Below are 13,122 nucleotides of genomic sequence, written 5' to 3'. Positions count from 1 at the left end.
CTTGAACTTTGCGACCTTTTGCCACATTTCAGGCTTCAAACATAAAGATATAAAACTGTATTTTTTTGTGAAGAATCAACAACAAGTGGGACACAATCATGAAGTGGAACGACATTTATTGGATATTTCAAACTTTTTTAACAAATCAAAAACTGAAAAATTGGGCGTGCAAAATTATTCAGCCCCTTTCAGTGCAGCAAACTCTCTCCAGAAGTTCAGTGAGGATCTCTGAATGATCCAATGTTGACCTAAATGACTAATGATGAAAAATACAATCCACCTGTGTGTAATCAAGTCTCCGTATAAATGCACCTACACTGTGATAGTCTCAGAGGTCCGTTAAAAGCGCAGAGAGCATCATGAAGAACAAGGAACACACCAGGCAGGTCCGAGATACTGTTGTGAAGAAGTTTAAAGCCGGATTTGGATACAAAAAGATTTTCCAAGCTTTAAACATCCCAAGGAGCACTGTGCAAGCGGTAATTTTGAAATGGAAGGAGTATCAGACCACTGCAAATCTACCAAGACCTGGCCGTCCCTCAACTTTCAGCTCATACAAGGAGAAGACTGATCAGAGATGCAGCCAAGAGGCCCATGATCACTCTGGATGAACTGCAGAGATCTACAGCTGAGGTGGGAGACTCTGTCCATAGGACAACAATCAGTCGTATATTGCACAAATCTGGCCTTTATGGAAGAGTGGCAAGAAGAAAGCCATTTCTTAAAGATATCCATAAAAAGTGTTGTTTAAAGTTTGCCACAAGCCACCTGGGAGACACACCAAACATGTGGAAGAAGGTGCTCTGGTCAGATGAAACCAAAATTGAACTTTTTGGCAACAATGCAAAACGTTATGTTTGGCTTAAAAGCAACACTGCTGAACACACCATCCCCACTGTCAAACATGGTGGTGGCAGCATCATGGTTTGGGCCTGCTTTTCTTCAGCAGGGACAGGGAAGATGGTTAAAATTGATGGGAAGATGGATGGAGCCAAATACAGGACCATTCTGGAAGAAAACCTGATGGAGTCTGCAAAAGACCTGAGACTGGGACGGAGATTTGTCTTCCAACAAGACAATGATCCAAAACATAAAGCAAAATCTACAATGGAATGGTTCAAAAATAAACATATCCAGGTGTTAGAATGGCCAAGTCAAAGTCCAGACCTGAATCCAATCGAGAATTAGTGGAAAGAACTGAAAACTGCTGTTCACAAATGCTCTCCATCCAACCTCACTGAGCTCAAGCTGTTTTTCAAGGAGGAATGGGAAAAAATTTCAGTCTCTCGATGTGCAAAACTGATAGAGACATACCCCAAGCGACTTACAGCTGTAATCGCAGCAAAAGGTGGCGCTACAAAGTATTAACTTAAGGGGGCTGAATAATTTTGCACGCCCAATTTTTCAGTTTTTGATTTGTTAAAAAGTTTGAAATATCCAATAAATGTCGTTCCACTTCATGATTGTGTCCCACTTGTTGATTCTTCACAAAAAAATACAGCTGAAATCATATTTACATAAGTATTCAGACCCTTTACTCAGTACTTTGTTGAAGCACCGTTGGCAGTGATTACAGCCTCCAGTCTTCTTAGGTATGACACTACAAGCTTGGCACACCTGTATTTGGAATTTCTCAATTTCTTCTCAGCAGATCCTCTCGAGTTCTGTCAGCTATTGTCAGGTGTCTCCAGAGATGTTCGTTCGGGCTCTGGCTGGGCCTCTCAAGGACATTGAGTCTTGTCCCGAAGCCAATTTTGTCTTGGCTGTGTGCTTAGGATCGTTGTCCTGTTGGAAGGCGAACCTTCGCCCCAGTCTGAGGTCCTGAACACTCTGGAGCAGGTTTTAATCAAGGATCTCTCTGTACTTTCTCTGTTCATCTTTCCCTCAACCCTGAAAAACATCCCCACCGTAGGGATAGTGCCAGGTTTCCACCAGCCGTGATGCTTTGCATTCAGGCCAAATAGTTCAATCTTGGTTTCATCAGACCAGAGAATTTTGTTTCTCATGGTCTGAGAGTCCTTTAGGTGCCTTTTGGCAAACTCCAAACGGGCTGTCATGTGCCTTTTACTGAGGAGTGGCTTCTGTCTGGCCACTTTACCATAAAGGCCTAATTGGTGGTGTTCTGCAGAGATAGTTGTCCTTCTGGAAGGTTCTCCCATCTCCACAGAGGACCTCTGGAGCTCTGTCTGTGACCATTGGGTTCTAAAAACTGTCATTATGGGTTATTGTGCTGTAGATCAGAGTAACTCAACATGACAGGTTGTGTTGTAGATCGGAGTAACTCAACATGACTGGTTGCGTTGTAGATCAGAGTAACTCAACATGACAGGTTGTGTTGTAGATCAGAGTAACTCAACATGACTGGTTGCGTTGTAGATCAGAGTAACTCAACATGACAGGTTGTGTTGTAGATCGGAGTAACTCAACATGACAGGTTGTGTTGTAGATCGGAGTAACTCAACATGACTGGTTGTGTTGTAGATCGGAGTAACTCAACATGACTGGTTGCGTTGTAGATCAGAGTAACTCAACATGACAGGTTGTGTTGTAGATCGGAGTAACTCAACATGACAGGTTGTGTTGTAGATCGGAGTAACTCAACATGACAGGTTGTGTTGTAGATCGGAGTAACTCAACATGACTGGTTGCGTTGTAGATCAGAGTAACTCAACATGACAGGTTGTGTTGTAGATCGGAGTAACTCAACATGACAGGTTGCGTTGTAGATCGGAGTAACTCAACATGACTGTTTGCGTTGTAGATCGGAGTAACTCAACATGACAGGTTGCGTTGTAGATCGGAGTAACTCAACATGACTGTTTGCGTTGTAGATCGGAGTAACTCAACATGACAGGTTGCGTTGTAGATCGGAGTAACTCAACATGACTGGTTGTGTTGTAGATCGGAGTAACTCAACATGACAGGTTGTGTTGTAGATCGGAGTAACTCAACATGACTGGTTGTGTTGTAGATCGGAGTAACTCAACATATTTTTACTGGAGGTGGATCTGATCATACAGTACATGAAACAGGCACACACATCCCCCCCCACACACACATTCCCACACACACCGACACACACACACACACACACACACACACACACACACACACACACACACACACACACCACCACCACCACACACACCACCACCACCACACACACACACACACCACCACACACCACCACACACACACACACCACCACACACACACACACCACCACACACGCACATACCACCACACACGCACATCCCCCCACACACACACCACCACATACACACACCACCACACACACACACACACACCACCACCACACACGCACATCCCCCCACACACGCACATCCCCCCCACACACACACCCTCATATTACAGTCTGTGGACCTATATTGTCCCTAAATAGCTTTTCATGGAAACGTTTTCTTCCAGCACAAAGAGGACACAGGAAACATGGTAATAGCATGGTGGAATGGAGGACGATGTGACCTTCGGGTTGCTGTGACAATTGCCTCTCTCTTACTTGCTTTGGGCTAGAGGGCCCCGACAGGGATCATTGCGGTGCAGTCAGCATGTTTCATGCTGCGGGCAGGAGTGGGTGGTCAGACAAATTTGGGATGAGAATATTTCTGCTTTGTATGCATTAGCCTTACCTATTAGCCACCGTGCTTCTACACCTGCATTTCTTGCTGTTTGGGGTTTTAGGCTGGGTGTCGTACAGCACTTTGTGACATCAGCTGATGTAAAAAGGACTTTATAGATCCATTTGATTATTTAACACTGAATTAAATGAATGAATGGTTTTGGGTGGATTTTCCCTTTAAGTAGCCTACCTCCTCTCCTAGTTGGGCGTGCCAGATCATGTGTTTCGAGTATATGTGTGGTCTCAATGAAATAGAGTAGGCTATAGCCTATGCATGGGCAGAGAAGCACGGGGCAGCTATCTTTCCAAGGAAATGTACTTCCTAAATATGATTATGCTATAATTTACTACATTACCTTGGAAATAAATATTGATCATCCATATTTGTCCCATCCCTAAAACATAAAATAGCTCAAGAGAAAGTGCAAGTCTCTCCAACTCTGCTCTCTTCAAACTGATATAGCCCAGTAAATCAAATGTATTTATAAAGCCCTTCTTACATCAGCTGATATCTCAAAGTGCTGTACAGAAACCCAGCCTAAAACCCCAAACAGCAACGGTGGCTAGGAAAAACTCCCTAGAAAGGCCAAAACCTAGGAAGAAACCTAGAGAGGAACCAGGCTTTGAGCGGTGGCCAGTCCTCTTCTGGCTGTGCCGGGTGGAGATTATAACAGAACATGGCCAAGATGTTCAAATGTTCATAGATGACCAGCAGGGTCAAATAATAATAATCAGTGGTTGTCGAGGGTGCAACAGGTCAGCACCTCAGGAGTAAATGTCAGTTGGCTTGTCATAGCCGGTCATTCAGAGTATCTCTACCGTTCCTGCTGTCTCTAGAGAGTTGAAAACCGCACGTCTGGGACAGGTAGCACATCCGGTGAACAGGTCAGGGTTCCATAGCCGCAGGCAGAACTGTTGAAACTGGAGCAGCAGCACGACCGGGTGGACTGGGGACAGCAAGGAGTCATCAGGCCAGGTAGTCCTGAGGCATGGTCCTAGGTTAGAAAGAAAGAGAATTAGAGGGAGCATACTTAAATTCACACTGGACACCGGATAATACAGGAGAAATACTCCAGATTTAACAGACTGACCCTAGCCCCCTGACACATAAACTACTGCAGCATAAATACTGGAGGCTGAGACAGGAGGGGTCATGAGTCACTGTGGCCCCATCCAACGATACCCCCAGACAGGGCCAACCAGGCAGGATATAACCCCACTCACTTTGCCAAAGCACATCCCCCACACCACTAGAGAGATATCTTCAACCACCAACTTACCATCCTGAGACAAGGCAGAGTATAGCCCACAAAGATCTCCGCTACGGCACAACCCAAGGGGGGGCGCCAACCCAGACAGGAAGACCACGTCAGTGACTCAACACACTCAAGTGACGCACCCCTCCTAGGGACGGCATGAAAGAGCACCAGTAAGCCAGTGACTCAGCCCCTGTAATAGGGTTAGGCAGAGAATCCCAGTAAAACAGATTGCCTAATATAATGGGCCACTTGAGAATCTCTGGTAATTTAACACATTTCTGAAGTTGTTTTTGCACGTTTTGATATTGCCTATAGTGTGCAAAATTGCTGGAACCATGGCTGATAGGCAAGCTGCATCACATACGCCTAAAACAACGTTGCATGACTGGTTGGATTGGGACCATTTCCTGCAGGTGGAAATAGAACAGAAAGCCAGCGGTATAAAAAGCTGCAGGTGTGGCAGAACTCTTCCTTGGACTAGTAATCATAGCCCTGTTCTAATAACAGATTTACATTATCTGTGAGAGTCAGACATCAGGACACCTGGCTGGTCATCCTGGATGTTGACTTGGACATTGTCGTGGTGATTAGAAGTGATGTTTGACTTTTTCTTGTATGTGTTTTGTCTCATACAGATATAATGGCGAGTGGGAGATGGGGAAGGAAGCTCTGGAAGACATCCTCTACAGAGCTCAGCTGGAACTCTACTCTCAGCCCCTACTGGTAAGACTTAACCCATGGGCCTATAAACTCAGCCCCTACTGGTAAGACTTAACCCATGGGCCTATAAACTCAGCCCCTACTGGTAAGACTTAACCCATGGGCCTATAAACTCAGCCCCTACTGGTAAGACTTAACCCATGGGCCTATAAACTCAGCCCCTACTGGTAAGACTTAACCCATGGGCCTATAAACTCAGCCCCTACTGGTAAGACTTAACCCATGGGCCTATAAACTCATCCCCTACTGGTAAGACTTAACCCATGGGCCTATAAACTCAGCCCCTACTGGTAAGACTTAACCCATGGGCTTATAAACTCAGCCCCTACTGGTAAGACTTAACCCATGGGCCTATAAACTCAGCCCCTACTGGTAAGACTTAACCCATGGGCCTATAAACTCAGCCCCTACTGGTAAGACTTAGACTCAGCCCCTACTGGTAAGACTTAACCCATGGGCCTATAAACTCATCCCCTACTGGTAAGACTTAACCCATGGGCCTATAAACTCAGCTCCTACTGGTAAGACTTAACCCATGGGCCTATAAACTCAGCCCCTACTGGTAAGACTTAACCCATGGGCCTATAAACTCAGCCCCTACTGGTAAGACTTAACCCATGGGCCTATAAACTCAGCCCCTACTGGTAAGACTTAACCCATGGGCCTATAAACTCAGCCCCTACTGGTAAGACTTAACCCATGGGCTTATAAACTCAGCCCCTACTGGTAAGACTTAACCCAGGGTCTCATTTCCAGAGTCCCCTACTGGTAAGACTTAACCCATGGGCTTATAAACTCAGCCCCTACTGGTAAGACTTAACCCAGGGTCTCATTTCCAGAGTCCTGTACTAGGGTCCTATTTCCAGAGTCCTGTACCAGGGTCCCATTTCCAGAGTCCTGTACCAGGGTCCCATTTCCAGAGTCCTGTACCAGGGTCCCATTTCCAGAGTCCTGTACCAGGGTCCCATTTCCAGAGTCCTGTACCAGGGTCCCATTTCCAGAGTCCTGTACCAGGGTCCCATTTCCAGAGTCCTGTACCAGGGTCCCATTTCCAGAGTCCTGTACCAGGGTCCCATTTCCAGAGTCCTGTACCAGGGTCCCATTTCCAGAGTCCTGTACCAGGGTCCCATTTCCAGAGTCCTGTACCAGGGTCCCATTTCCAGAGTCCTGTACCAGGGTCCCATTTCCAGAGTCCTGTACCAGGGTCTCATTTCCAGAGTCCTGTACCAGGGTCTCATTTCCAGAGTCCTGTACCAGGGTCTCATTTCCAGAGTCCTGTACCAGGGTCTCATTTCCAGAGTCCTGTACCAGGGTCTCATTTCCAGAGTCCTGTACCAGGGTCTCATTTCCAGAGTCCTGTACCAGGGTCTCATTTCCAGAGTCCTGTACCAGGGTCTCATTTCCAGAGTCCTGTACCAGGGTCTCATTTCCAGAGTCCTGTACCAGGGTCTCATTTCCAGAGTCCTGTACCAGGGTCTCATTTCCAGAGTCCTGTACCAGGGTCTCATTTCCAGAGTCCTGTACCAGGGTCTCATTTCCAGAGTCCTGTACCAGGGTCTCATTTCCAGAGTCCTGTACCAGGGTCTCATTTCCAGAGTCCTGTACCAGGGTCTCATTTCCAGAGTCCTGTACCAGGGTCTCATTTCCAGAGTCCTGTACCAGGGTCTCATTTCCAGAGTCCTGTACCAGGGTCTCATTTCCAGAGTCCTGTACCAGGGTCTCATTTCCAGAGTCCTGTACCAGGGTCTCATTTCCAGAGTCCTGTACCAGGGTCTCATTTCCAGAGTCCTGTACCAGGGTCTCATTTCCAGAGTCCTGTACCAGGGTCTCATTTCCAGAGTCCTGTACCAGGGTCCCATTTCCAGAGTCCTGTACCAGGGTCCCATTTCCAGAGTCCCATTTCCAGAGTCCCTGTACCAGGGTCCCATTTCCAGAGTCCTGTACCAGGGTCCCATTTCCAGAGTCCTGTACCAGGGTCCCATTTCCAGAGTCCTGTACCAGGGTCCCATTTCCAGAGTCCTGTACCAGGGTCCCATTTCCAGAGTCCTGTACCAGGGTCCCATTTCCAGAGTCCCTTTTCCAGGGTCCCATTTCCAGAGTCCCTTTTCCAGAGTCCTGTACCAGGGTCTCATTTCCAGAGTCCTGTACCAGGGTCTCATTTCCAGAGTCCTGTACCAGGGTCTCATTTCCAGAGTCCTGTACCAGGGTCTCATTTCCAGAGTCCTGTACCAGGGTCTCATTTCCAGAGTCCTGTACCAGGGTCTCATTTCCAGAGTCCTGTACCAGGGTCTCATTTCCAGAGTCCTGTACCAGGGTCTCATTTCCAGAGTCCTGTACCAGGGTCTCATTTCCAGAGTCCTGTACCAGGGTCTCATTTCCAGAGTCCTGTACCAGGGTCTCATTTCCAGAGTCCTGTACCAGGGTCTCATTTCCAGAGTCCTGTACCAGGGTCTCATTTCCAGAGTCCTGTACCAGGGTCTCATTTCCAGAGTCCTGTACCAGGGTCTCATTTCCAGAGTCCTGTACCAGGGTCTCATTTCCAGAGTCCTGTACCAGGGTCTCATTTCCAGAGTCCTGTACCAGGGTCTCATTTCCAGAGTCCTGTACCAGGGTCCCATTTCCAGAGTCCTGTACCAGGGTCCCATTTCCAGAGTCCCGTACCAGGGTCCCATTTCCAGAGTCCCATTTCCAGAGTCCCATTTCCAGAGTCCCATTTGTACCAGGGTCCCATTTCCAGAGTCCCTGTACCAGGGTCCCATTTCCAGAGTCCCTGTACCAGGGTCCCATTTCCAGAGTCCTGTACCAGGGTCCCATTTCCAGAGTCCTGTACCAGGGTCCCATTTCCAGAGTCCTGTACCAGGGTCCCATTTCCAGAGTCCCTTTTCCAGGGTCCCATTTCCAGAGTCCCTTTTCCAGAGTCCTGTACCAGGGTCCCATTTCCAGAGTCCCATTACCAGGGTCCCCGTACCAGGGTCCCATTTCCAGAGTCCCAGTACCAGGGTCCCATTTCCAGAGTCCCTGTACCAGGGTCCCATTTCCAGAGTCCTGTACCAGGGTCCCATTTCCAGAGTCCTGTACAGCCATAGAGCTGAGACTGTTCCATCAGAAACTCTATCTATTAGTCTAGTGACCTCAAACCTCTATTCCCTCTGCCAGTTGGGGGTTGCTATGAGCAGTTTTCTGCCAGACATCAGGTTTGGAGTTGAGGTTAGTTACGGATAGCATTAGGGTTTGGTTGACCAGTCCATTTGACCTCTGACCTGTGCTCCCGCTAGCTGGGTAACGCTATGAAGAGTTCCCTGCCAGACAACGCTCCAGACGAGACGCGAGGCAGGAAGGTCCTTCAGGTGGAGGTCACTCCAACCGTCAGTCGCATCTCCCGCTCCGCCATCACTGCCGCATCCATCAGACGACACCGCTGGAAGAGGGAGGGTAAGAGACACTTACTGTACACACAGCAACACTTACTGTACACACAGCAACACTTACTGTACACACAGCAACACTTACTGTACACACAGCAACACTTACTGTACACACAGCAACACTTACTGTACACACAGCAACACTTACTGTACACACAGCAACACTTACTGTACACACAGCAACACTTACTGTACACACAGCAACGCTTTCTGTACACAGAGCAACGCTTTCTGTACACAGAGCAACGCTTACTGTACACACAGCAACACTTACTGTACACACAGCAACACTTACTGTACACACAGCAACACTTACTGTACACACAGCAACACTTACTGTACACAGAGCAACACTTACTGTACACAGAGCAACACTTACTGTACACACAGCAACACTTACTGTACACACAGCAACACTTACTGTACACACAGCAACACTTACTGTACACATTAACCCTGGAAGAGGGAGGGTAAGAGACATTTACTGTACACACAGCAACACTTACTGTACACATTAACCCTGGAAGAGGGAGGGTACGAGACACTTACTGTACACACAGCAACACTTACTGTACACACAGCAACACTTACTGTACACACAGCAACACTTACTGTACACACAGCAACACTTACTGTACACACAGCAACACTTACTGTACACACAGCAACACTTACTGTACACACAGCAACGCTTTCTGTACACACAGCAACGCTTACTGTACACACAGCAACGCTTACTGTACACACAGCAACACTTACTGTACACACAGCAACACTTACTGTACACACAGCAACACTTACTGTACACAGAGCAACACTTACTGTACACACAGCAACACTTACTGTACACACAGCAACACTTACTGTACACACAGCAACACTTACTGTACACATTAACCTTACTGTACACACAGCAACGCTTACTGTACACACAGCAACACTTACTGTACACACAGCAACACTTACTGTACACACAGCAACCTTACTGTACACAGAGCAACACTTACTGTACACACAGCAACACTTACTGTACACACAGCAACACTTACTGTACACACAGCAACACTTACTGTACACATTAACCCTGGAAGAGGGAGGGTAAGAGACATTTACTGTACACAGAGCAACACTTACTGTACACACAGCAACACTTACTGTACACATTAACCCTGGAAGAGGGAGGGTAAGAGACACTTACTGTACACAGAGCAACACTTACTGTACACACAGCAACACTTACTGTATACATTAACCCTGGAAGAGGGAGGGTAAGAGACACTTACTGTACACACAGCAACACTTACTGTACACAGAGCAACACTTACTGTACACACAGCAACACTTACTGTACACACAGCAACACTTACTGTACACACAGCAACACTTACTGTACACACAGCAACACTTACTGTACACACAGCAACACTTACTGTACACACAGCAACACTTACTGTACACACAGCAACACTTACTGTACACATTAACCCTGGAAGAGGGAGGGTAAGAGACATTTACTGTACACAGAGCAACACTTACTGTACACATTAACCCTGGAAGAGGGAGGGTAAGAGACACTTACTGTACACACAGCAACACTTACTGTACACACAGCAACACTTACTGTACACACAGCAACACTTACTGTACACATTAACCCTGGAAGAGGGAGGGTAAGAGACATTTACTGTACACAGAGCAACACTTACTGTACACACAGCAACACTTACTGTACACATTAACCCTGGAAGAGGGAGGGTAAGAGACACTTACTGTACACAGAGCAACACTTACTGTACACACAGCAACACTTACTGTATACATTAACCCTGGAAGAGGGAGGGTAAGAGACACTTACTGTACACACAGCAACACTTACTGTACACACAGCAACACTTACTGTACACACAGCAACACTTACTGTACACACAGCAACACTTACTGTACACACAGCAACACTTACTGTACACATTAACCCTGGAAGAGGGAGGGTAAGAGACATTTACTGTACACACAGCAACACTTACTGTACACACAGCAACACTTACTGTACACATTAACCCTGGAAGAGGGAGGGTACGAGACACTTACTGTACACACAGCAACACTTACTGTACACACAGCAACACTTACTGTACACACAGCAACACTTACTGTACACACAGCAACACTTACTGTACACACAGCAACACTTACTGTACACATTAACCCTGGAAGAGGGAGGGTAAGAGACACTTACTGTACACACAGCAACACTTACTGTACACAGAGCAACACTTACTGTACACATTAACCCTGGAAGAGGGAGGGTAAGAGACACTTACTGTACACAGAGCAACACTTACTGTACACACAGCAACACTTACTGTACACACAGCAACACTTACTGTACACATTAACCCTGGAAGAGGGAGGGTAAGAGACACTTAATGTACACACAGCAACACTTACTGTACACATTAACCCTGGAAGAGGGAGGGTAAGAGACATTTACTGTACACACAGCAACACTTACTGTACACAGAGCAACACTTACTGTACACATTAACCCTGGAAGAGGGAGGGTAAGAGACACTTACTGTACACACAGCAACACTTACTGTACACACAGCAACACTTACTGTACACACAGCAACACTTACTGTACACATGAACCATGGAAGAGGGAGGGTAAGAGACATTTACTGTACACACATCAATACTTACTGTACACACAGCAACACTTACTGTACACACAGCACCCCTGGAAGAGGGAGGGTAAGAGACACTTACTGTACACAGAGCAATACTTACTGTACACAGAGCAACACTTACTGTACACACAGCAACACTTACTGTACACACAGCAACACTTACTGTACACATTAACCCTGGAAGAGAGAGGGAAAGAGGCAGTAACACTTACTGTACACATTAACCCTGAAAGAGAGAGGGTTAGAGACAGCAACACTTACTGTACACACCAACACTGGAAGAGAGAGGTTTAGAGAGAGTAACCCTTACTGTACACATTGACCCTGATAGAGAGAGGGTTAGAGACAGCAACACTTACTGTACACATTAACCCTGATAGAGAGAGGGTTAGAGACAGCAGCACTTACTGTACACATTAACCCTGAAAGAGAGAGGGTTAGAGACAGCAACACTTACTATACACATTAACCCTGGAAGAGAGAGGGTTAGAGACAGCAACACTTACTGTACACACGGCAACACTGGAAGAGAGAGGATTAGAGACAGCAACACTTACTGTACACACCAACACTGGAAGAGAGAGGTTTAGAGAGAGTAACACTTACTGTACACACATCAACACTTACTGTTCACACAGCAACACTGGAAGAGAGAGGGTTAGAGACAGCAACACGTACTGTACACATTAACCCTGAAAGCTAGAGGATTAGAGACAGCAACACTTACTGTACACACCAACACTGGAAGAGAGGTTTAGAGACAGTAACACTTACTGTACACACATCAACACTTACTGTTCACACAGCAACACTGGAAGAGAGAGGGTTAGAGACAGCAACACTTACTGTACACATTAACCCTGGAAGAGAGAGGGTTAGAGACAGCAACACTTACTGTACACATTAACCCTGGAAGAGAGAGGGTTAGAGACAGCAACACTTACTGTACACACAGCAACCCTGGAAGAGAGAGGGTTAGAGACAGCAACACTTACTGTACACATTAACCCTGGAAGAGAGAGGGTTAGAGACAGCAACACGTACTGTACACACAGCAACACTGGAAGAGAGAGGGTTAGAGACAGCAACACTTACTGTACACATTAACCCTGGAAGAGAGAGGGTTAGAGACAGCAACACTTACTTACACATTAACCCTGGAAGAGAGAGGGTTAGAGACAGCAACCCTGGGGTCAGATGTCATGTCATTTATAACCCACTCGTCACCAGTGGAGTGTACAGTGTGTGGTCAGATGTCATGGTTGATTTCCTGACCATGATAAGTGCTGTACCATGTAGACTGCTGATGGGTGTGGCTGTTAAGAGCATCTCATCCTGTGTTGTTACACCCCAGATTGTTTTGACTACACAAACGAAGCAGAGCTCAG

The 13,122-nt window shown here is 46.7% G+C and overlaps 1 protein-coding gene across 1 annotated transcript in view; it reads left to right on the top strand.

Annotated features, from left to right (window-relative positions):
- LOC139406209 (hyccin 2-like) overlaps positions 1 to 13,122 on the top strand; it is a 160,735-nt gene that overhangs the window by 134,550 nt on the left and 13,063 nt on the right. The window contains exons 10-11 of the mRNA XM_071148715.1: positions 5,535 to 5,622; positions 8,895 to 9,051. Of these exons, the coding sequence (XP_071004816.1) occupies positions 5,535 to 5,622; positions 8,895 to 9,051 (245 nt within the window). The remainder of the gene's footprint in view (positions 1 to 5,534; positions 5,623 to 8,894; positions 9,052 to 13,122) is intronic.

The sequence above is a fragment of the Oncorhynchus clarkii genome, chromosome 3, assembly GCF_045791955.1.
Source record: "Oncorhynchus clarkii lewisi isolate Uvic-CL-2024 chromosome 3, UVic_Ocla_1.0, whole genome shotgun sequence".
NCBI lineage: Eukaryota > Metazoa > Chordata > Actinopteri > Salmoniformes > Salmonidae > Oncorhynchus > Oncorhynchus clarkii.
Note: the sequence above shows the minus strand (reverse complement) of the source record. Positions and strands in the feature narration are given on the sequence as shown.